This window comes from Zootoca vivipara, chromosome 10 (assembly GCF_963506605.1).
Source record: "Zootoca vivipara chromosome 10, rZooViv1.1, whole genome shotgun sequence".
Classification (NCBI taxonomy): Eukaryota; Metazoa; Chordata; class Lepidosauria; order Squamata; family Lacertidae; genus Zootoca; species Zootoca vivipara.
Genome location: NC_083285.1, coordinates 54,948,914 through 54,970,758, shown reverse-complemented (window position 1 = coordinate 54,970,758; position 21,845 = coordinate 54,948,914). Strand labels below are relative to the sequence as shown.

The window sequence follows — 21,845 nt, the reverse complement described above, 5'->3', positions numbered from 1 at the left end:
AAAACAAAAAACAGGCCCTCCTACAAAACACTGTCAGTCAATGAAGAAAGACAAGAAGTGAGAATCTTCCATGTGTTGAAACTTGAAGCCCCAACACTCTGAAAATATTCCACCAGTAGTTGGAAGAGCAAATAGCATTTTCCATAATCTGGCTGGATGAAAAGGTGTTGCAGCTTTGGTCTCAAGCGAGATGGAAAGGACAGGGGTGCTCAACTCATTCTGCTCATCAACTTCTTTGTAGAAATCCTATCTCCTGTGTAGTCAATGAATGTCTATGGTTTAATATACCACAGTGTGCTGCTTATGGTTAAATTTAAAAACCTGAACAGCAAAAGAACAAGAAATATTATGCCCTTTGCTCTGAATAGGCACATCCTCTTTCATGTACTGTAACTGTAGAATTCTTACCTTCATCTCTATAACAGTCTGCAAAGCTTTAGTCTTGGCAGAATCAGGTGCATTTTCAAAACGACGATGCATTTCCTGTACAGAAAGAAATACAAGAAGGCTAAGCACAACAGACTTCACTCAAAAGAGTATGAGCAACATTATCCAACTATTTTGGATGACCTTTCACATCAAATAACAGACATCTACAGTCCACTGAAATAAATCTACACACAAGTGAAATAGTTATTAATCATCTGCCTTTCCAACGACTAACACTCAACAGCAGGCAGCTGAAGCAACTTAAAAACCCCAATACCTTTCAGCCAGATGATTCCTTATATGGTCTTGTCAAACTTTATCTTCTGGTAGAAGGATAAAAATACTTTTTAAAAAGAGGATTAATAAATAACAGCAACAATCTGGTATGTACTTAACAAGCTGATAAAGCATCTGTGCCAATAATACTCCTACATGCCCAGAGTAGCAACCACCTAGTTACTGATGACGACAGCTTTCTCCAGAGATACAGCAAGGGATGAGAGAACGTTCACTAGGCTGTTCATCAAAACAGTCAACATGCAATGGATGTAAAAGTGAGCACAGAATAAGCACTTCTAGCATAAAAAAAGCTGAATGCAGGGCTGCATGGTGCCAGAGAACCAATTCTTATTTGTATTTTACAGAGTACAAGCCAACTATACTGCATTTTCTTCAGTTTTTCATAATAATCTTCCACACATAATACACAGGAGTTAAGGAAGCAAGGGTTTAAGACAGTGCAAGGTGTCAGAAATTCTGGCAATTAGGCCCAGACACCTTATTGTCAGCACCATTGCCACAGATGGCTAGGGCAGGCATCCCCAAACTTCGGCCCTCCAGATGTTTTGGACTACAATTCCCATCTTCCCCGACCACTGGTCCTGTTAGCTAGGGATCATGGGAGTTGTAGGCCAAAACATCTGGAGGGCCGCAGTTTGGGGAAGCCTGGGCTAGGGAGTAGCACACCAGCTACTAGCTCTGTAGGGACCATGTGACATTTATTAGCAAGGGCAGGAATGTGGCCTGCTTGTCTGCAATCCTGCAGCAGTTGGGCCAAACTGAGCAGCATAGCAAAGCCCCCCTCCATTTGCTACCTGCAATGACTAAACTGCAGGCATCCCCAAACTGCGGCCCTCCAGATGTTTTGGCCTACAATTCCCATGATCCCTAGTTAACACAACCAGTGGTCAGGGATGATGGGAACTGTAGTCCAAAACATTTGGAGGGCCGAAGTTTGGGGATGCCTGGACTAAAGGAATCTCCAAAAAGAAGCAGAACACAAAGGTGTCATCAGTAGCAAAGGACATCACCTCTGATCGCCCATGACACCAAACCTGGCAACAACAGAAATCAGGAAGCACCCTTCCATGTAATCTGTCTGTTCTGCTACATTCCTTTATTTTGGCTTTCATTTTTATTATTAGATTTTGTAACTGTGAAATAACACTAGTGTTTCCAGTATGAAAGCATTTTATTGGAAAATCTAGAGTGCAGTTGATCCTAGCATGTCTCAAAGTTATCACCAGCTGATTTGTGTTGACTTTTAAGCCCTATCAGCAGTCTGACGTATCCTTAAAGAAATGAATGGGATGCTGAAACTACTGAAAGCCTGGACTAGATGGGGTCAATTCTCTCCCCAGCAACTTCTAAAAATAGGATGTGGAAAATAACTTAGCATTTTGTCGGTACCATAAATTTCACTTTGTGTATGTATGGCTACAACATTTCAGGAGCACTGGAGTAAGGTTTTATACTGCTTTTATACTGCTTCTGTTCATTCCTGTGTGTTTAAAAAAAACCAAACTTTACAAAACACTACAGGGGTTCATTGTACTCCAGAAGTAAATTTTACCTTGGTGGCTTTATCTTGATATAGGAAGTAACTCTTTCATACTGCAATCTTGCAACACTGTTTTCTTATTTACAGTGTTCTTTTTGGGGGAAATGCTTACTAGACTACTGAGGTACATTGGACTCCTTCCATTATTTACCACAAGCATTTCATATCCACATTTTTTCATTTGTTTGCTTTCCCTTCTGTTTTCTCCTCCAGGGCTTCCCGATAGCCAAATAAGGTTTGCCTAATTGGTGGGATGTATATTTTCCCCAATGGCAGTTCTGTTTGCCCCTAACAAAACAACCAGATACCCAGCTGTACACAGCTAGAGACTTAAGAGTTGCTCAGCACACACTGGTTATTCAGCTAGACACAAAGAAATGGACAGATGTCCTATCTGCTATAGAAAAGATGATAACAAATCATGGCAGCAGTGCCATCATTGAAAGCTTTTAGCAGTTAGCTGTAGAATATATGTGTCCTCGGCATTATATTGTAGAATGATGGAATTCTGAAAGTGCTTCCTTTACTGTTCAAGTGGTCAACTGTCATTTGAAAAGTGTCTATCTATACATAAATGTAATTTATGTTTTTAAAATGTGGTGTCTGATTAATCCAAATGTTTTCATGAAAACATTAAGGTAAACTTAAGTTTTTGATTCAATGTTAATATATATTTTTAGAATTTTATAAAGTAATAAAATTTGCTTTATGATAAACTGGAGTTATTCTGAAATCAGTTATATCTTTATTTCCAGCTCAGAGGTCAATTAGACTGTCAAAACAAATGTGTAAGAGGTGTAAAGCAACTATACCAATGATCCTAACTTTGCCAAACCCTTTTTTTTTTGTCCAGTCTTGCTGTATGATGATGAACAAAGCCATTACATTAAGAAGAGAACAATTATAATATGGATTATTTAATTTCTATACCACTTAAAATATTAAAAATATTTCTGTGGTGTACACAAAACTGGAGCAACAACAGAGAAGTTAAAATATTAAAAAATGCACAGTTACATATAAAAATGTTACATTAATACAAAGTTACTAATGTAGATATAAATCAATATCCATTCCTTTTCCTTCTGGCACACCCTCTCAGCCTCAGGGAGGGTCCAAAAAACTCAGGGGGTTTCCCAGAGGGTCCAAAGGATGGGAAAAAGACCCCCCTCCACTCACAGCTCTTTCTTCACCCTCTATCCTCTCCTCCTCCAGCTGCAGCATTTCAATTCCAAGTATTACAGTATTTCAATTTAGCAATTTGCAGGTAGCTTGAAGAGACTAAATAGCAGCTTATTTTAAGGGTCAAGGAGAGAGGAATGTGAGGAAGCACCCAATCCACAGCAATTTAATGATGCCCCTTATTTCAGAAAGCCCTATCTCCTTTTTAACTCCTTGGAACAAGCATTGAAGTTCCATGATGTCCCTTCTTTCTTATGTGGCAATCTAACAACAATGGTTATCAATATAAAATTTCTACAGATTTTAAATACATATAAACAAATACTGAGATTTCCTCATCCCATTTCAGTAAGCTTGGGTGAATGTGAACAAATGGGAGTTCATGATTTGTACTGTATTTATTAACCAGAGTAAAGGAAGCAGCAATAATATCGCACTTGAAGAATAAAAAATGGAAGGCTCTGGCATCTGCCACATAATTAATAGGCTCTGTTTTCAGGCTGCAAAATTCCATGTGTGAGGAACTTCTAGCTAACCCAAAGGTGCACTGCAGAACAAAGAAAATCTAGATAAAAATCCTGTAATTTGATAACAGACTTCGCATTGAAAGAGCTAAGCCATAATTAAAGCTCTAATTAAAAATATAATTAATTGTCCCAAGAAGAACAGCTTCTAAAAGAATTTCAAGCAACAAAGAAGAGACAGTAAAATTGAATAGATCCTTATTATAAAAGTAATCATTAAAATATTTGGAGGGCATTTCAAATCATATTCTACAGGATAAAAGGTAAAGGGACCCCTGACCATTAGGTCCAGTCGTGACCGACTCTAGGGTTGCGCGCTCATCTCTCATTATTGGCCGAGGGAGCCGGCGTATAGCTTCCAGGTCATGTGGCCAGCCTGACAAAGCCGCTTCTGGCAAACCAGTGCAGCACATGGAAACGCCGTTTACCTTCCCGCTGTAGCGGTTCCTATTTATCTACTTGCATTTTGACGTGCTTTCGAACTGCTAGGTTGGCAGGAGCTGGGACCAAGCAACGGGAGCTCACCCCGTCACAGGGATTCGAACCGCCGACCTTCTGATCAGCAAGCCCTAGGCTCAGTGGTTTAACCACAGCGCCACCTGGGTCCCATTCTACAGGATAGTTTCCCACTAAACCTGTGTTTTCCTTAAGCAAGGTCAAACATTATTCCTATATAACAACAGCAACAAGGTGGGAGGCCGTAATGCACCACCATCTTCTGGACACTGAATACATCTGCAGGAAAGACAAACCTTTGGACTTAATGCTGGTTGTACCAAAGTATCTCCCCCCCCCCAAAAAAAGAGTTAATTAGAAGAGGAAACTTACTAAAATAAGTTCAATATTTATTTGGAGCTTCCAAAATTCTTAGTAATGTGGTGTCATTAATATATTGATAATTGTTTCCCACAGATTCAATTAATGCCTATGCTGCCATTGAAAAGTATTCAGAAGCTTCTGCCATGGAAGCTCATCTGTTGAGACACACAAGGCAACAAGGAAACATCCACTTGGTTTTGTGATAGTTGTACTGACCACCTGTTTGCTGCGTCTAACTCATGGTACTGGCATTTTGCTAATATGAAGTACCCTTCTTCATATATTATCCCTACCACTCACCCTTCAATACCTGCCCAAAAGGCCCTACTTGAAATTTCCTTCACCAAGCTACCTAAAATTTGCACACATGCAGCGGAGCTCTGACCATCATAGGACAGAACAACAGTTATGTTTAACAAATATTAGGATAACAAAACTGTCTATTGTGCTCAATTTTCAGTTGAATCTGAAATTGTGAATACTAGTGTATCAACCTAGTCCTTTATTCCTTCATCAGACCACACACATCACTCTCTACTTTACCTTCTGGCAGTGACTGTCTAGCCAATATTATGCTTCTTTGTTTACGAGGAGTGCTTATTGCCCAAAGTTATTTAGCTACATTTAGCTATTACTTTATGAATTATTTACATCAAAAAATGATAAAGATTACAATACTCTAAAGTGCAATACTTCTTCACTTTAAATACTGTGTTTTGGACTATGCAACCAAGGCAGCAAATGATTTCTTCAAATACCCTTCATAGCAAAGTGGCTGTTTCCATGGAAATGGCAGAGCAACCATTTATTACTACTGCCAAGATTTCTCCTTATTCTTCTAAACACAGGTAGATGCTCATTTACAGCTTTCTAATGAAACTACACACAAACACACAAGACTAATATATAGCAGCAACACACACAGAGAGAATAAATACAGCTTTCCATTCTGCAAGCACACATTCCTGGCTGCCACTGGTGATTCTCCCTCCACCATCAGAGGATTGTAAGGTACATGAAGGCCAGGTTCCAACCATGTATGTCTGATCTCAATTTAAGACTTATGCTCTTGGGTGCTAGTACAAATCTCCTCTCCCCAAGTCCAGGTCTAGAAGTGTGTGGATCTCCAAAGCCCAACATTTCAAATGTTAGCTTTCTAGCTGTTGTGGAAGGAGCTTTACTATTTTTATACTAGCTGTCCCCTGCCACACGTTGCTATGGCTCCTTCAGGGCCCCCGTTTCCCAGGACAGACACATGACGTAATGACACCCCTCTTTCTGTTGCCCCGGCAGGTGACATCATATTCTCCCCATGTGACGTCACCCTCCAACCCGAGCCCCACTCCCCCTAGCATACCGTATGGACATGTTGGGGTCTGCCAGGTTCGCCTGGCGGATTCCGGTGGGCAAGGTGGCAGGCGGTCCAGCTGCAGGTCCTTAGCGAAGGTGGACATGTCGAGGGTGGTGGGGAGAGCTGAGGCACTGGTGGCGGAGGGAGAGGATCCCGCCCTCGCTCTCCCAGAAGGAGCTGCCGGCCACCCGCTCCCAGTACCCTCTGCACGCTGGCGTCGGAACGACGCCACCACGTTCCCCGCGGCATCCTGGGAGTAAAGAATGTACTATAGCATCTGTTGCTTTGACATCCAACAGATGGCACTATTTTCCCACAAAATCATGCTTTTACCTGTCACAGGTGTGACATCTATATAATCTAAGTATATGCAAACGCTCACATATTCACATGCAATGTTGTGTCAAACTTTCAAGGCAATCAGTCAAGCACTTTCAGAGATTTTTGGTTATGTACAAACGGACATTTACATTTTTATTTATATAGATTACTGCCAGAAACACCCAAGTCGTTTGCACACATACATCCACACACAAAGAATATACTGGATCTTGTACTGAGCAGACTTTGGTCCAAATGGAATTATGTGTCGCTAGACTACAACTCCTATCATTCCCAACCATTGGCCATATTGACTGGGGCTGATGGGAAATGGGAATCCAAAAACTTCTGGAGGGTCACAGCTCAGCCACCCCTAACATACACAGCAAGCAAATCTGCAATTAAGTAATTGCCAGTTTCTATACATTTTATATACCACCATTATAGTTTTTAATTACAAAGCTTATGCCAAGGATGGAAAGTGAACTAGCAAGCCCTGCCATGGAGCAGTAAAGCATCTGGAGGGGTGGGATAGAAAATCAATAAATCTGCTGCACCTAAAATTGGATATAGAGTGCAGCTGAATGGGACATAGCTGTGAGCAGCCTGAGGAATTAGCATGCACCTTGGGAATGCCCAGAAAAAGCAAGTCTAGAGTGAGAGACTAGGGTGAGGCCTGCTGTTTTCCAGAAACTCTTCTTGTTGTGAGACTTTTGTGGGTGAGCTGAGTGTTTGGACCCCGGCTGAGAACAAAGATGCTGAGAGGGAGGGTGTGTCAGAAGGAAAAAGAACTGAAATTGATTATATATATGTAACTTTGCATTAATGCATATTTTCATATGTTACTGTGTATTTTTGTAATATTTTGAATTGTTGTTCTTCCTTTTTTATCCTTTTTAATTAAATAGACCCTCCCCACTTCTCTTTCCCCCAACCTTATACTGTATACATCAACATCTCACATCGAATAGAACTAATTTGCAGAAAGTACTTTATGATCTGGAAAGAGAGACTATGTTTGTACTTTTGTAACCAAATAAAATCTTTAATAAAAATATTTTTCTAATTTTTTTTAAAATTAATTTAAAAGAAATTAATTAAAATCAAAACTATTAAAAGCTAATTATTTCAGGTAAACATGGGTTGACAAGAGAGAAGTCTGAACTGCAAGTAATAAGGTTAGACAGTAGAACTGAATCTTTATGGGTGAATCCCAACTCACCTCCCTTAGCAAGTTGTTCTCCTTTTCCTTCTGCTCCAGCAAGGTTTCCAAGTGGTGCACATGCATTTCTGCCTCGGCCAACCGTCTTGTCCGCTCATGATCCTCCTCTGTTGCTTTTGCTGACAGCCCCTTGCTCTGCAACATTTCCAACAACTTTTTGATGGACTCATCACGAGCATTTAAGGTCTGTTTTTGCGTCTCAATGCGCAGCTCCATTTCTTCCAAGGTTTTGCGGAGCAAGAAAAGTTCCTTGGCCTGGCGCTCATGTTCTGCATGAAGCCGTTGGAAGTTCTCCTCTGTAAGCTCTGTCACAAAGTGTTCACTGGATCGACTGCTGCTGTCTTGCTGAAAAAGCTGGTTCAGGTCCCTCTGGATCCTAAGCTCATCCTGAAGAGCTTGGATTGTCATCTGCATATGCTGGAAATAAGAAACCCAAATCCATGAATTCACTGTGTTAAAAATGGAACTGTAAAGAAATGAACATCATGAGGGGTCCAATTCTTTTGAAAAGAAAACATATTGCTTCCCCAAAGATTGAAATATGATGAAAAGACTAATAAAAGGCTAATAAAAGACTAATAAAAGACTAATAAAACAAAGAAAAAAATAACATTTACTGTAACCCCATGTTCTTTGTATGAAAGCAGCTTTCTAAATCTTCAGCAACCTGAGCAATGCATTGGGGGAAATTACACTAATCTGCTCTGAGCTTGTGGAATAGAGAAGTCTAACAGAAAGACATAACAAAAGAAAAGGGGGATTGGGAAGGAGAAGGGAAGTCCACAGGGCCAACACACCAAAAAATAATTCTCCTTGTAGGCCTTTTTTGCTCCAGAGCAGGAGAAATGGGCAAGCAAGAGTTAGACACTACTGTTCAATCTGCCTACTATGATGCCTTCAGGCACCTGTACCCAACCAGGCGCTCTCTCTACTGGATTACCTTGGAGCCTCATCACAGTACACAAATTGTCAGGGACTGGCTGAATGAAGAAGAGTGGTGGTAGGTACCAGCTGGGGAACCCTGAAGGGAAACCCCAGAAGAGGACAGCTCAGAGCCAGAAGATTGGTGATGGAACACAGAGAAGTCAGAGGGAGAAGATTGTGGGAAGGTGTCAGATGCTGAAGGGGCAACAGGGTTTAGTGATAGGTAGGCAGCAGTTCAGACTCAAGAGGTTGAAGCAGGGGGTGGGTCAAGAGCTTGCTGAAGAATCCTGGGAGTCTCCCTCTCCTACTGCAACAAGCTCCCCTTCCAAGAATGCACAGGATAATGAGAACAGAACAGTGACCAGAGGTGCGTAGGGATAGTTTGAGATGGCTTGTGCAACATCTAGGGGTGGAAACTTAGAACAGTGCAGAGGGAGGGGAAACCCTCAGTCTTGGCAACTGCTCTATGGCGGTAAGAGCTGCTGGGAAGTGTTCTGAGTTGCATACTATTTCCTTGAATAAATAGCCAACTTCACTGACAACTGTTTCTGCCTTTTCATTCTGACCTGCATCTGACTCCAGCCTTGACACATATTGGGCTTTTAATTTAAAAAAAGGGGGGAAAGTAAGCAGGAGCCCTTGTGCAAGCCTTATACTGCGATCCTAACAATATCTACTCAGAAAAAAGTCCTATTGAATTTAATAAGGCTTAGGATTGCAGCCTTTCAAGTAAATATCACCCTTGTGCAAGACATCCATATTATTTTCTCAGAAAACAAAATATATGAAAATGGACACATTCCACCAAGCTTCACCCATTGGTATAGAAAACAAGCAGCAGAACAGCAATGAATACTCATGAGTGACTGAAAAAATGGGCATGTGTGGAAGCCAACATGTCAAAAGCATACCTAGAAAGCTGGTTAAGCCATTTCTTTCTTTCTTTAATAGCATTTGAGGTGGAAGAGGAGGGGTGATGCCTAAAGCATACTACAATAAACTAGAAACACTAAAAAGACTTCAATTTCTTTTTAAAATATCTGGCTAATCTGCCCTTGAAAACAGTTTGCATTCCCAAAAAATAGAATCTGCTTAAGGCACATTGGAAGCAAAGACTTGTCTGTCCAAAGGGATTCCCTGCTGACAATCTGTTTCCACCCACTCAGAAAAGCTAGCAAAGGAGCTAATGTCAGGTGTCCAACAGGACCTTGCTGATGCAGAATGTGCCAACTCCAACACATATTGCCATTATAACTTTAGAATTGCTCTGGAACATCAGACCTGTTATTTGTATGGAAATATGAGAGCTATTTCTGTAGTGTTTGAAAGCTTAATTTAGAAGCAAAACTATGATTTTAATAGGATTTAATCTATCTGGCAATCCCACAAATCAACTTGGTACATTTAAAGAAGTTCTTCTTTAAATGTACCAAGTTGATTTGTGGGATTGCCAGATAGATTAAATCCTATTAAGTTCTTGTGCTGAATTATCTCAAAGGCAGCAGAAAAGGAAAGGGATTAAAAATTCTGCAGATAAGTAGCCTGCTACTAGTACATTTGTCAATTCTGCAAGGCTCAGGAAAATGACTCAACTTGGTTTAAGGGCATACATGTCAGTGCATGAATAGAAAATATAATCACTATACATCCCACAGAGTGTAACTACAGGATGCAGGAAAGAGGAAGCAAAGGCAACTTGTTCTACTTATTTTTATTTTATTTACTAAATTTGTATACTGCCCTTCATGGGAAGATTACAGGGTGGTTTGCAACATAAAACTACAAATGCCCCAGTGAGCAGCCCGGCCGCAAATTTGCACCAGTTGAAGTTTCCAAACTGTCTTCATTGGCACAACCCTACCTTGAACCACTGTGACTGGGCACTCCCTTGCTCTCCCCAGATGGGCACATCCCACACCTTTCAATTTAAAAACAACCAAGTCCCTGAATTGAAAAACACACAAGTTAAAGCAGGTTCTCAAAGCCAAGATAGTCACTGGGCTCCTCAGCAGCATCAGCTTTTGCAGCTGCAGTCAGTCAGGGCCCTGTCCTCCTAGGTCAGGTGGAAAAGGCCTGCAAGGCAGGAAGCAGGTCCCCCATATTTGCGTAACCCTATTCCTGTGAATAATTTGTTTTAATTGGTTTTTAATTCTGAATTTTAAATTGATGTGCTTGGGGACCTGCTGGTGAAGGGTGAGTAATAAATTTAATAAATATTAATACCATTTATGAACATGTTTAACTCTATAATATATGGGGTTTTTAAAAGACATTTTTGTATTTTTTTAGCTCAGAACTATATTGCAAAAATCAGGTAAGCACAAAAAAATTATAATAACTATTAGAAAAATGGTTGGAATTGTCTTCCTAAAGAGATAAATAAAAATGTACAAACTTATATCCTTTCATAGGGTATTCATGAAATGAACAGAAATTGTTTAAATGTATCTATTAGGCAATGGTCCAACATGTGTGTTGGTGCTGTGGATGTTAAAGCAAAAGAAATTACTTACAAAATAATGTATTTCTGGTATTATATTCCTTACAATTTGAGAAGGATGTATAAGTTCATGAGGTTCAAAATGTTGACAGAGTGATAATCTGATTTATCAACTTCATGTGGGGCCAAGTCCACCAAATGTGCTTAAAATAATTGCTGCTTAAATGATTGAATCAAGTGGATTGGCTCTGTAAGACAGCGTTTCTCAACCGCTGTTCCGCGGCACACTAGTGTGCCGCGAGACGCTAGCTGGGGTGCCGCGACGTGCGGCGACGAGAAGGGCGATTTGCATTGTCACGTGCCTGGCGGCCGCCAATATTCAACACTGACCCGCCGGAAAGGAAGCCGGCCGGGTCACGACGCGGGGCGAGCGCAGCTCTCAACAGCCACCACCACGGGAGGGTGGTTTTAGACAAACTTAAAGAAGCTGGCTGGATGAACTCAACCTGAAACTTGCTGAGCAAAGGATTGTGCTGGCAGAGAAATCAGCGGCTTGTGAAGCCTTATTACAGGAGATTGCAACCAACACAGCAATTGGCAAGTGTTTCTTACAGTCATAATTATATAGTCAATATAGGGTGGCACAGAGTTAATTTTTTTAACTTTTTAAATGGTGGTGTGCCTCGTGATTTTTTTCATGGAACAAATGTGCCTTGGCCCAAAAAAGGTTGAGAAACACTGCTGTAAGATATGATTCTTTGAGCCCAATGTAACTGTGAAACTTTTGTAAGAATGCAGGACCCTGCTGGATCAAGCCAAAGGCGCAACTGGTCCAGCATCCCAGGCTCACCAGAGGCCTGTAGGAAGCCTGCAAGCTGGAGATGAGTGCAACAGCACTCTGCCCATCTGCAATTCCCAGCAACTGGTATTCAGAAGTACCGGTATTACTGCTTCCAGCTGTCAAGGCAGAGCATGGTCACCACGGCTGTTCTTCATGAATTTGTCTAATCCTCTTTTAAAGCTATCTAGGTTGATGGCTATTGCTTCCTCCTATGGGAGCGAATTCCATAGTTTAACTATGCACTGTGTGAAGAAGTATTTTCATTTATCTATCCTGAATCTCCCTCAACATTCAGCTCCTGTGAATGTCCACAAGTTCTGAACATGCCTTTGTACAATGTATGATCTCTTGTCATATTGAAAATGCCTGATGTCAAAAGTCAGCAAATATTCACTTCTGGTTCATTTACTTACCTGGAAAACAGGCTATAACTTTGTTTGATAAGATGTCATCAATTCAGTTTTAAGGGACTGAGAGAAGACTTTAAAACATTTATATTGTAGTACATTTATATTTCATTTTAAAATGAAGGCTAGTTTGAAAGATAATGTAATTGATGTTTTAAAAATCCAAAACATAATGTTAAAAATAATATTTTGAATCTATTTTTATCCAGGCTAGGCTCTATAAAGGAAAGTGACGCCAACAACATTCCAATGACAAACATGGAACTTTGACAAAATGCTAATCAGCAGTATCTGAGGAGGGAAACCTATGACTGAGTACACCTGAGGAGATTACCAATATGCTAACATATGGACACTTTGTAGCATTATGTTGACAAGACCGTCTGCTGGTACAGATGCCAGATGAAGACACAGCATGGAACTTGTCAAATCACTACCGATAAGCCAGGGGGGGGGGATGCCTAACATATTAAATTAAGTGTAATCAGATGTTCATGATCTGAAGACTAATCATAGTCATAAAAGACTGAAAGACTTCGTACCTAACAAATCCCTTGTACTTGCATTATTACTTTAAAAATTGTAGGCTATTCCTTTCAAGAGATGGAAGGAGGACAGTACCATTGGGGCGGGGAGATAACAACTTGGTCCTTGCATCAAAAAGAACACAAATAAATCAATAAATCGGTGGTATTTCTAGCCCAATATTGACCAGCTGGTCCACACTTATACAGAAAAACAACAATGGTGCTTAGAAATAGTAAGAATAACAAACAAATATTAAATGAATTAAGGAAGGAGAAGTAATTTGCTAAAGGACAACCATGTTAGCCTGCTGTTGTAGTTGTTTTTTACACTTTAGAAACAAGAAAATGTAGCCCACAAGAGCTACCAAGGATGCCACAGATTCTATCCTTCCTTGTTCTGGTCAGCATCCCGTTTGTCTTCTTTGGCTCAAGTGAATGAGCCTCATGGCAGGTGATGAGATCAAGTTCTAAAGATACTGATGGGGGAACTCTGAAGGAGTGTTTGGGGGTGGAACAAATTATCTTATCTTTTCTAAATATAAGGTAGCTGGGATTCCAGACTAAAACCAAAAGAGACAGAGAGGGCATGCAAGGCTGAGGTGGATTTGTATTTTTTCCCTCCTTTAATCTCCAAGCTTTCCAGTCACTGCTGAAGTCTGAACACTTCAACTTCTAATGTTTCAAACTGCTAGCTTGAAGTGTGAGAGACTAAACACTTATAAAAGAATAAATGAGAACTGTGATGAAAACAAATGTAATGGTCTATTGGAATATTTTGTTACAAAGATGGGAAAAATTCACTTGAAAATGTATGCTTGTATCAAGAGATATTCTCTTATTTTAACACATTTTATAATTTTATAATGTTATAAAATTCCTGAATCTAACTTCTATGGCTAAATGCCCAACTTTTCATCCTCTACTATAAAACTGTTACAGATCTGTGGTAACAGAAGGCACCTATAACTGCTGAATCTTATAAATTAATGAAAGGGTAGGATGTAGCCGATTTTTGGACTATTGAAGGGAAGATGCCAGGCAGTGGAAAGAAACAGGCTAAGCTCCCTTTCCAGGCCAGGGCCTCACCTGGGATAGAAACTATTAAGCATGATGAAAGGTGTTGGTGGCTCATCACATGGAAATCCTTGAGTCTGTGCCAACGGAGGTTGCCAAGGTTATGTTGAGCAATGCCCTAGGTTACAGGAAAATTATCACCTCTTAAAAATAGTCTTGGGGTAGCAAGAAGAAGGCAGGTGAGCGGACAGAAGAGGAAGAGATGCTTGGCGAAGGGTTTTCTGGGAAGGAGAAGCAGGAAGTGGGGAAGGCTCCATGTGGGGCTGAAGGGCAGGTGGCATGCGATGCTGGCTGAGGAGGCGGCATTGAGAGGCCAGGGGCCATGACTGACTGCTGCTTTGGATCCAAGCTCAGTGAAGTTATAAGAGGACCAAAGAGGGACATTATTTGGGTGCAATATTTTGGAAACTTGCTACTGCTCAGCAGAGATTGTGTGTAGCGCACAACCCTTGAAACAATATACTTCTGAGAGAGACATTAATTCACAGGCCAGCATCTATTCCTTTGTTAGGTCTCCTAGTTGGAACAGCAATTTATGTTTTCTTGGCTAGAGTCCACTTCAGCTGTATAAGGTTACCTAAGCAGTTTATTACAGTACTTCTTTACAGTTCTACTGTACCCCACAGCACAGGTCTGAGCAATAGATCTGTTCTAGATCCGCATGTACGCAGTATTTTAGACAGCAGAGAAATAAAATCTGCAAAAGATTTGCAGGCGATGCCTCTCAATATTATTCAGGGCACAAATCATCCAAGATTCAAGAACAACTGATTTGCCCTACTCCTAATGCAACCAGAGGGTGTCCATTGCATTCTGCTAGAAGGTACTAGTGGTAGACTGCATAACTAAGGTATGTAACAAACACCTTGTTGGTATTCTGCAGGAAACCATTTTCCATTCTTGTTTTCAGTTGCATTCAATTGGCCAATATAAACCAGAGGAAGACTGTTACTTTCAGGCTAGCTCAGTGTTTCCCAACCAGTGTGCCTCCAGATGTTTTGGGACTACAACTCCCATCATTCCTGACCACTGGTCTTGCTAGCTAGGGATGATGGGAGTTGTAGTCCCAAAACATCTGGAGGCACACTGGTTGGGAAACACTGGGCTAGCTGACTTTCAGGGGAACTTGTATGGTATTACTGATCTTTCTCATGAGCTCTCTATAAGTTGCCAAGAACTCACAATGCCTCCCAATGAACACTGGGGCATGGAGAAGAAACAAAAAGGAATTATGTCATTTCTGGCTTACAGCAAAGGTTCCTAAGACTGAAACAAGTACAGTACCTATTTATCCCTCTGTGTCAGAGAACTCAAGGGAAGAGACCATCTCTTGTTTCATTTCACATGGGCCATTTACAGAAGGTAGAAGCAGAACAAGGCCTGTTACATGCAAAAGACTCAGGAAAAGGCTGACAATAGCTAACTCTTAAGAAAACTAAAACTTGTGGACGCCTGATAACTCAATCTTCTAATATAGTCAGACCATTTAGTATATCAATGCACTGTTCATTAATGGAATCAAAGTGACATTCTGAGTGCAAAGACTGAATCTATGTGCCTGGATAATTGATCATGTGCCAATTTAATCAGTAAAGACAAGTCAGTCAACAACAAGAGGAAAAGCTACCTTGCTGCATGAGCAGCAGACATTTCAGCTTGCAGGGGTGAGGGGCAGAGTCCACACACCAAGGACATGGGTGTGGAAATATTTTTGGGCAGACCCACACACAGACCCTTAACAGATGCACAAAGCTATATCCAATGGAAACAGAAGCAAATATTTAATTCAAAGTAATTCCACTCAAATTTCACCTATTTTCTCCACAGACTTTTAAAAGCTTTCCAACACACTTTTATCTGTTGTGACAGAAAAATACAAGAACTATTCAGTAATCCCAGGAGAATGTAAACAACTTCAATGTACAGTTGAAATGCAAAATCCTGCTTTTAAAGCCTCAAACTTTGCAGTTGCAAAAACCACACATGATGTTTTGTGTATTTGCAAATAAACATCTACCTCTCTGCTTACATTTCCCCTCTCTTCTTGTAGAGGAAGGAGGTGCAACAGTTTGCACAACATTAAAGCCTGTTCCCGTCTCAGATGTTCTCTGCTAAATAATGGAGGGGTGGAAGGCAGGACTGTCCCTACCACTTGGCAGAGGTGGTTGCCTCAGGCAGCAGAAACTGAGGAAAAGGAGGCAACTGTGAGGTGCTGGAGAACATAGCTCTCTATGCCAGGCATCCTCAAACTGCGGCCCTCCAGATGTTTTGGCCTACAACTCCCATGATCCCTAGCTAACAGGACCAGTGGTCAGGGAAGATGGGAATTGTAGTCCAAAACATCTGGAGGGCCGAAGTTTGGGGATGCCTGCTCTATGCCCTACAACCTGCTCTGTGGCCTGATGGAAGCTCACTGTCCTCAGGTTCAGTCATCAGTTGGGTTGGCTTTTTTCCATGGAATGGTAGAGGTGCCATCTTGTCCTTCATATCAGGCAGCAAAATGTTTTGGGCCAGCCCCAGAGAAGGAGACACAGAAGGTTAAATGAAATCCAGCTGCAGCCTGCATCCAGCAAGTGCTTTCCAATCCCTGGAACTGACCCTTGAGAGCTAATTTTGAATGTTACGGGGGGGGGGAACCCACTGCTATCAGAAAGCAGTGTTTTTATTACTGATGAGTAATTGCTTTATTTTGACTATAAATGCTGAAGAAATGGAGAATAGGGAACACTCATACAACAAAGATTTGGGGCTCTCATGCTGCTGTTCACAAAGGGGTGTTCTTAGCTCCCCAAAGTAGTCAATGTAAACTGCATGCAAACCAAATTGTGGCTCCGTGGAGTCTTTACCCTACACCAGAGAACTTAATTAAAGCCTTGGGCTGCAGCTGTTCAGAAATGAGTACAGTATTCTGAAGCCCCAATTGTCCTCCATGGAGGCCACTCATGAGCCAGATGGTGGTTCTGTAGAGTTATGGCTTTATGAAACCATCCATAGAATTCCATAGCTGTGGAGTTGGAAATAACCCCAAGGGTCATTTAATCCAATCACATTTATTCCATTTTCCTAAATAAACAGGGTGTGAAAGGAACCCCATAACTTTGAAACTATGGATTAAGATACCTTTCACAATAAAAAATGAGCTATTATGCAAGCAGGGTCTAGGAACTCAGGGTACAGTCCTGTCTGCACACTGCAAATTCTACAAAGCAATCACTACAGAGTTGTGTTGTGTGATTGTGCATGAAGTCCCAGCCAAGGTTCCTGCTAAGGTTCTAGGATAGGGATATGCCTGGAGCTATGGCTCCCATCATCCCAGATACCACAGCCGATCAGCTGGTTGAACTCATATATAAAACGACCCTGAATATTCACTTCTGTTTATATTGTTTGTACACTCAGGATAAGATGGTTGGACAGTGTTCTCGAAGCTACGAACATGAGTCTGACCAAACTGCGGGAGGCAGTGGAAGACAGGAGTGCCTGGCGTGCTCTGGCCCATGGGGTCACGAAGAGTTGGACACAACTAAACACCACCACCACCACCACCACTCATGTTTGGAACTGAGAATGTCACAAACCTTGCACACCTAAAAGGAAAAAAGTATAGTAACCAGTTAAGATCTGGAATGTGCCCTTCAGTTATTCCTTGCATTTCTGCCAAGATATTATCCAAAAGCCTTGAAGATATATTTTTAAAAATTATCAGATTAACTGATAGGCTGAAGAGTGTCTGCAACTTAGTTCAAGGAAATCCCTAGTCCAAAGCCCTAGGTGGAAAAATCTGTTTATAATAAAATTTAGGTTGATCAGATTTACTCTAAAGGATACAAATGGACAAGTGATATAGATGGCATAAAACAAGTTAATTAGAGGTGGACTAATTAGCATGCCTGGTTTGTGTATCTCGTTACATATTCTGCATTGCTTTTAAATAGTACTACAGTTCTACCGTCCTACCATTATGGTAGTAATTATAGTGGGCTCAGAAAAATAAAGCTCTAGCAGTTTACTTAAATGAATAATTAGAATGGGTGTAAGGAATGACAGAAATAGGAGATAGGAAAGCCAGCATACCCCTACCTCTCATTGAGTAAGAAACATTTTCAGTGATCCAAAACAAACAAAAACAAAAACCAGTCACATGTTTACATGCAAAGACAATTCTATTTTTTAAAATAATCTTCACTTTCAAAGTTCCAAAGCATTCTATTTATTCCAATTACTACATATTTAGATTCCAAGAGGTGTCATTTCAGACAGATTCCAAAGTAGTATTTGAAAAAGAAAATGTTGGTCTTTCACAGCCAAAGTTCTAATCAACCACAAAATGTTCACTAATTATAGAGAGACAATACTTTTAAAATGTAAAATCATTTTTTTTAGATTTTGCCCTTTATCCATGTATTATGAGTTATATCAAACTAAGTAATACTTAGAGTAGACCCACTGAAATCAATGCACTTAAGTCCATTGGCTTTAATGGATTTAATCCAAGTATGACTAACATTATTTATTTATTGCATTTATATCTAACCCTTTTCTCCAAGGAGCTCAAGTGGTGTACATGCTTTTCCCCCTCCTCATATAACCCCCACAACAACCCTGTGAGGTAGGTTAAGCTGAGAGGGTATAACTGGCCGAAGGTCACCCAGTGAGCTACATGGATGAGCGAGGATTTGAAAACTAGTATCTCAGGTCTGACACTCTAACCACTACTCCATACTGGTTCTCAACAATGCATATCACCCTGTGGTTTTCCTTATTTGAACTGTGAACTAGAGAATTAGTTCTGATGCGTAGTTTGGCACTACATGAACAAACTAGACACAATCCAGCAGTTTATATTTACTCTCTCCTTCCTTAATACACCACTTACTGCTAGGTTCTTGACAAACAATTGTGGAGACTGACTAACTGGTCTGACACAATTCTTTTGATTAACACTAGCTCCTGTCAGAGAAGAACTCCAACACTTGCAGATTAATTTTTAGCCAGGTAGGGGGCAGCTACCACAACTTGTCTGTTTTCCCCTTACTCCCCACTCCCCCCGGTTGAATAATGTAGTGTGAACAATTATTTGGTTGTCAAAAGTATGCAATAATCCTAGATTCAAAATCAAAAGATTAATTCAAATTAAGGATGGGGATGAAGAAAAAGATAGCATAAAAAAGAAACTAAAAACCTTACACTAAGTTAGACAATCTTAAATAACAATTTCAAAGACACTTGTGAGGAGCAAGGATCACCCATTTAGTTTAGTTTATTAAACTAAACTACTTATGTTTAGCAGATTTCAAATTTTCATTTAAATAGTCTTCATTTTAACCCAGTGGAATTAGGAGAGGTGGATCTTCCATTCATGGTAGGGACATGTGAGGTTGGGTACACTTCTAGTAACAAGCTTATGAATGCAGAGGAGCAGCCAGGGATATGGGCCACTGGTACCTTTCAACAAACCCCAGAAGGCTGACATAAAAGGTGAGAGTAGAGAGAAATTTCCAATCTACACCTGGTAGAAAACCACCAAGAGTATTTCCAGCCTGTGTGCATGAAGGATACTTGAAAGGTAACTGCTTTGGTTACATAAACAAATATATTCTTCAACTGAATATGAATCTAGGCTTTATTCTGAAAATATTTTTAAGATCTTGACTTTCTCAAAAGAAACTCTGACTATCTTTCAAAGGAAGTATTTCATCAACTGTTCCCTACACATAACAACATGCAAGGAGTAGTTGGAAGACGTACGTACATCTTAGTATTAAAAAATATACTGTGCGGCAACAAATTTTGTAACCAAATTGTGTTTTATGAAGAATACTTCATTATATCTGTGTTGGATTTACTGCCAATGGATTCAAGTGGATTTAACCAAATTGAAATGTAGCAAGAAAGGGAATAGTTTCTCTTCAATTTTTCCATACTATTTATAATTTTATAAGCCTTAAAATCTAGGGTCTAAATATTCAGCCATATGTCACACAAGTATTTGACAAACTTCCAGGAATATTTGCTGAGTAAGTGTCTAACTATTCCTAGTAGCCAATACATCCAACAATTTCCACGTTTCAAAGATATAAATATTCTGCTCACTGCCTTACAGAGAATACTCACAAAGAATCATAGAATTATACTGGATTGGTCTGGAATAGTGAACTGATGGGAAAGGACTGAATGCTCTCCCCCCACTTCACTGTTCTCTTATGCCATTACCTAAAGCAACATAGCTGCAACGTAGATACAAAATCTGAGACAGGAAAATCGTTTTTCCATGTTGCATAGTGCTACTTGGAACTGAATATACTAACTCTAGATCAATAGAATAATTTGTCTCAAGTTCAAGATGGCCAAGGAAAATTCTCTGAAATACATTCATTAAAACAATTGTATTTACCCTCCCCTTGCAGATTTCTCTTTAGATTACTAACCTGGTTTTCTTCCTGTACAACTCGATACTGTTCTTTCCAAATAGTTATTTTTGATGCCTCATCTTTCCTCAGGGCTCTTTCCTTCTTGAGTTCAGGACTCCAGAACGTCTTGATACTGTTCATGGAGGAGCTAAGTTTACTTTCTTTCACCTCTACATCCTTGCGTAGTAAATCATTTTCCCGCAACACTTCCTTGAGCTGTGTTTGCAGGTCCATTATAGTGTTGTCCCTAGCCTGGCGCAGTGAATGAGGCACTGTGGATGCCATGCTGACAGGAGGAAGATGATGCTCTCCAAATGCTATAGTATCACTGGCAACCCCACTACTGGCAATGTTGGGGCTGCTGCCCATAGCAGTCATCCTAACACCATAAGGCAGGCGCCCCCCAGATCGTCCAAGAGTCATGGTGCTTTTAGGCGTGTCTGCACCCACGTTCTCATGGTCACTTAGGTACATAGGGCCCGAAGTGGCATAGGCAGCATTTAAGGATTGGATATTTTCCATAGAAAGAGTTTTGCCACTGCCACCCCCAGTACTACTTCCAGAACTGCCACCTGTGCTGTTGGTTCGACGATGGCCTAGGCGTGGCGATCGCGGCAGCCTTGGTGAACGCCCAGGACTCTGGCTACTTGGCTCAATTTTACCAACTGACCGAGCACTTCCATACATGATTGATTTATGATACAAGGTAACCAGGTAAGGACGAGTTCCTCTGAAGTTTCTCGACTGTGGTTTCTAGTCTACTTAAGGCCAATCACTGTTTATAGTAGGTACAAGCTTTCATTTCTGAAGACATAGTTTCTTGGAGCTGATCATCATCTGTAAGAGAAAGAAAGATATTCAGTTTCCATTCTCCAACAAGTGTTGGTTCCTTATTTTCTGTGAAGATTCAAACAGGCAAATGGAAAAATGTCTCTCCGGTACCTCTGATTGCCCTTTTTGTTCAAGCTCAACAATATGTTCAGGCCTCAAATTATGAAAATATATTTAACTTTCAATCTACCAGTATTCCCTTCCAGAAAATTCAATCCTATGCATTTTTATTTGGATGGAAATCCTATTTTGCTCAATGGTACCAGTTTCGATTGAAGCCTTGCCGTTCAAGTGAACTTGTTTAGTGCTGTTGCATGCATACAGAGAGAAACAAACCAAAAATTGTCTCGTCCCCTTGTTTCTAAGAAATTTAATTCTGAATTGTGGCATGATCATAAACTTTGCATTAAGTGGTCCAAGAAGTGGTTAATGTGTTTGGAGGGGCTGCCTGCCACCTTGAAGGCACTAGCATGGCTGCTCCTAAAGAAACCACCCCTCACAAATACAGTGGTACCTTGGGTTGCAAACGCTTAAGGTTTCAAACTCCGCTAACCCAGAAATAGTACCTCAGGTTAAGAACTTTGCTTCAGGATGAGAACAGAAATCATGCTCCGGTGGCGCAGTGGCAGCAGGAGCCCCCATTAGCTAAAGTGGTGCCTCAGGGTAAGAACAGTTTCAGGTTAAGAACGGACCTCCGGAACGA

The 21,845-nt window shown here is 40.7% G+C and overlaps 1 protein-coding gene across 16 annotated transcripts in view; it reads right to left on the bottom strand.

Moving 5' to 3' along the window:
* The window catches only part of ERC1 (ELKS/RAB6-interacting/CAST family member 1), a 176,044-nt gene that overhangs the window by 145,614 nt on the left and 8,585 nt on the right, over window positions 1-21,845 (bottom strand). For all 16 annotated transcript variants that reach the window (XM_060279984.1, XM_035127947.2, XM_060279991.1 and 13 more), the window contains exons 2-4: window positions 20,330-21,148; window positions 7,689-8,105; window positions 409-483 (exon numbers count right to left, since the gene is read on the bottom strand). In XM_060279984.1, coding sequence (XP_060135967.1) covers window positions 409-483; window positions 7,689-8,105; window positions 20,330-20,998 — 1,161 coding nt within the window. In that variant the 5' untranslated portion in view covers window positions 20,999-21,148. The remainder of the gene's footprint in view (window positions 1-408; window positions 484-7,688; window positions 8,106-20,329; window positions 21,149-21,845) is intronic.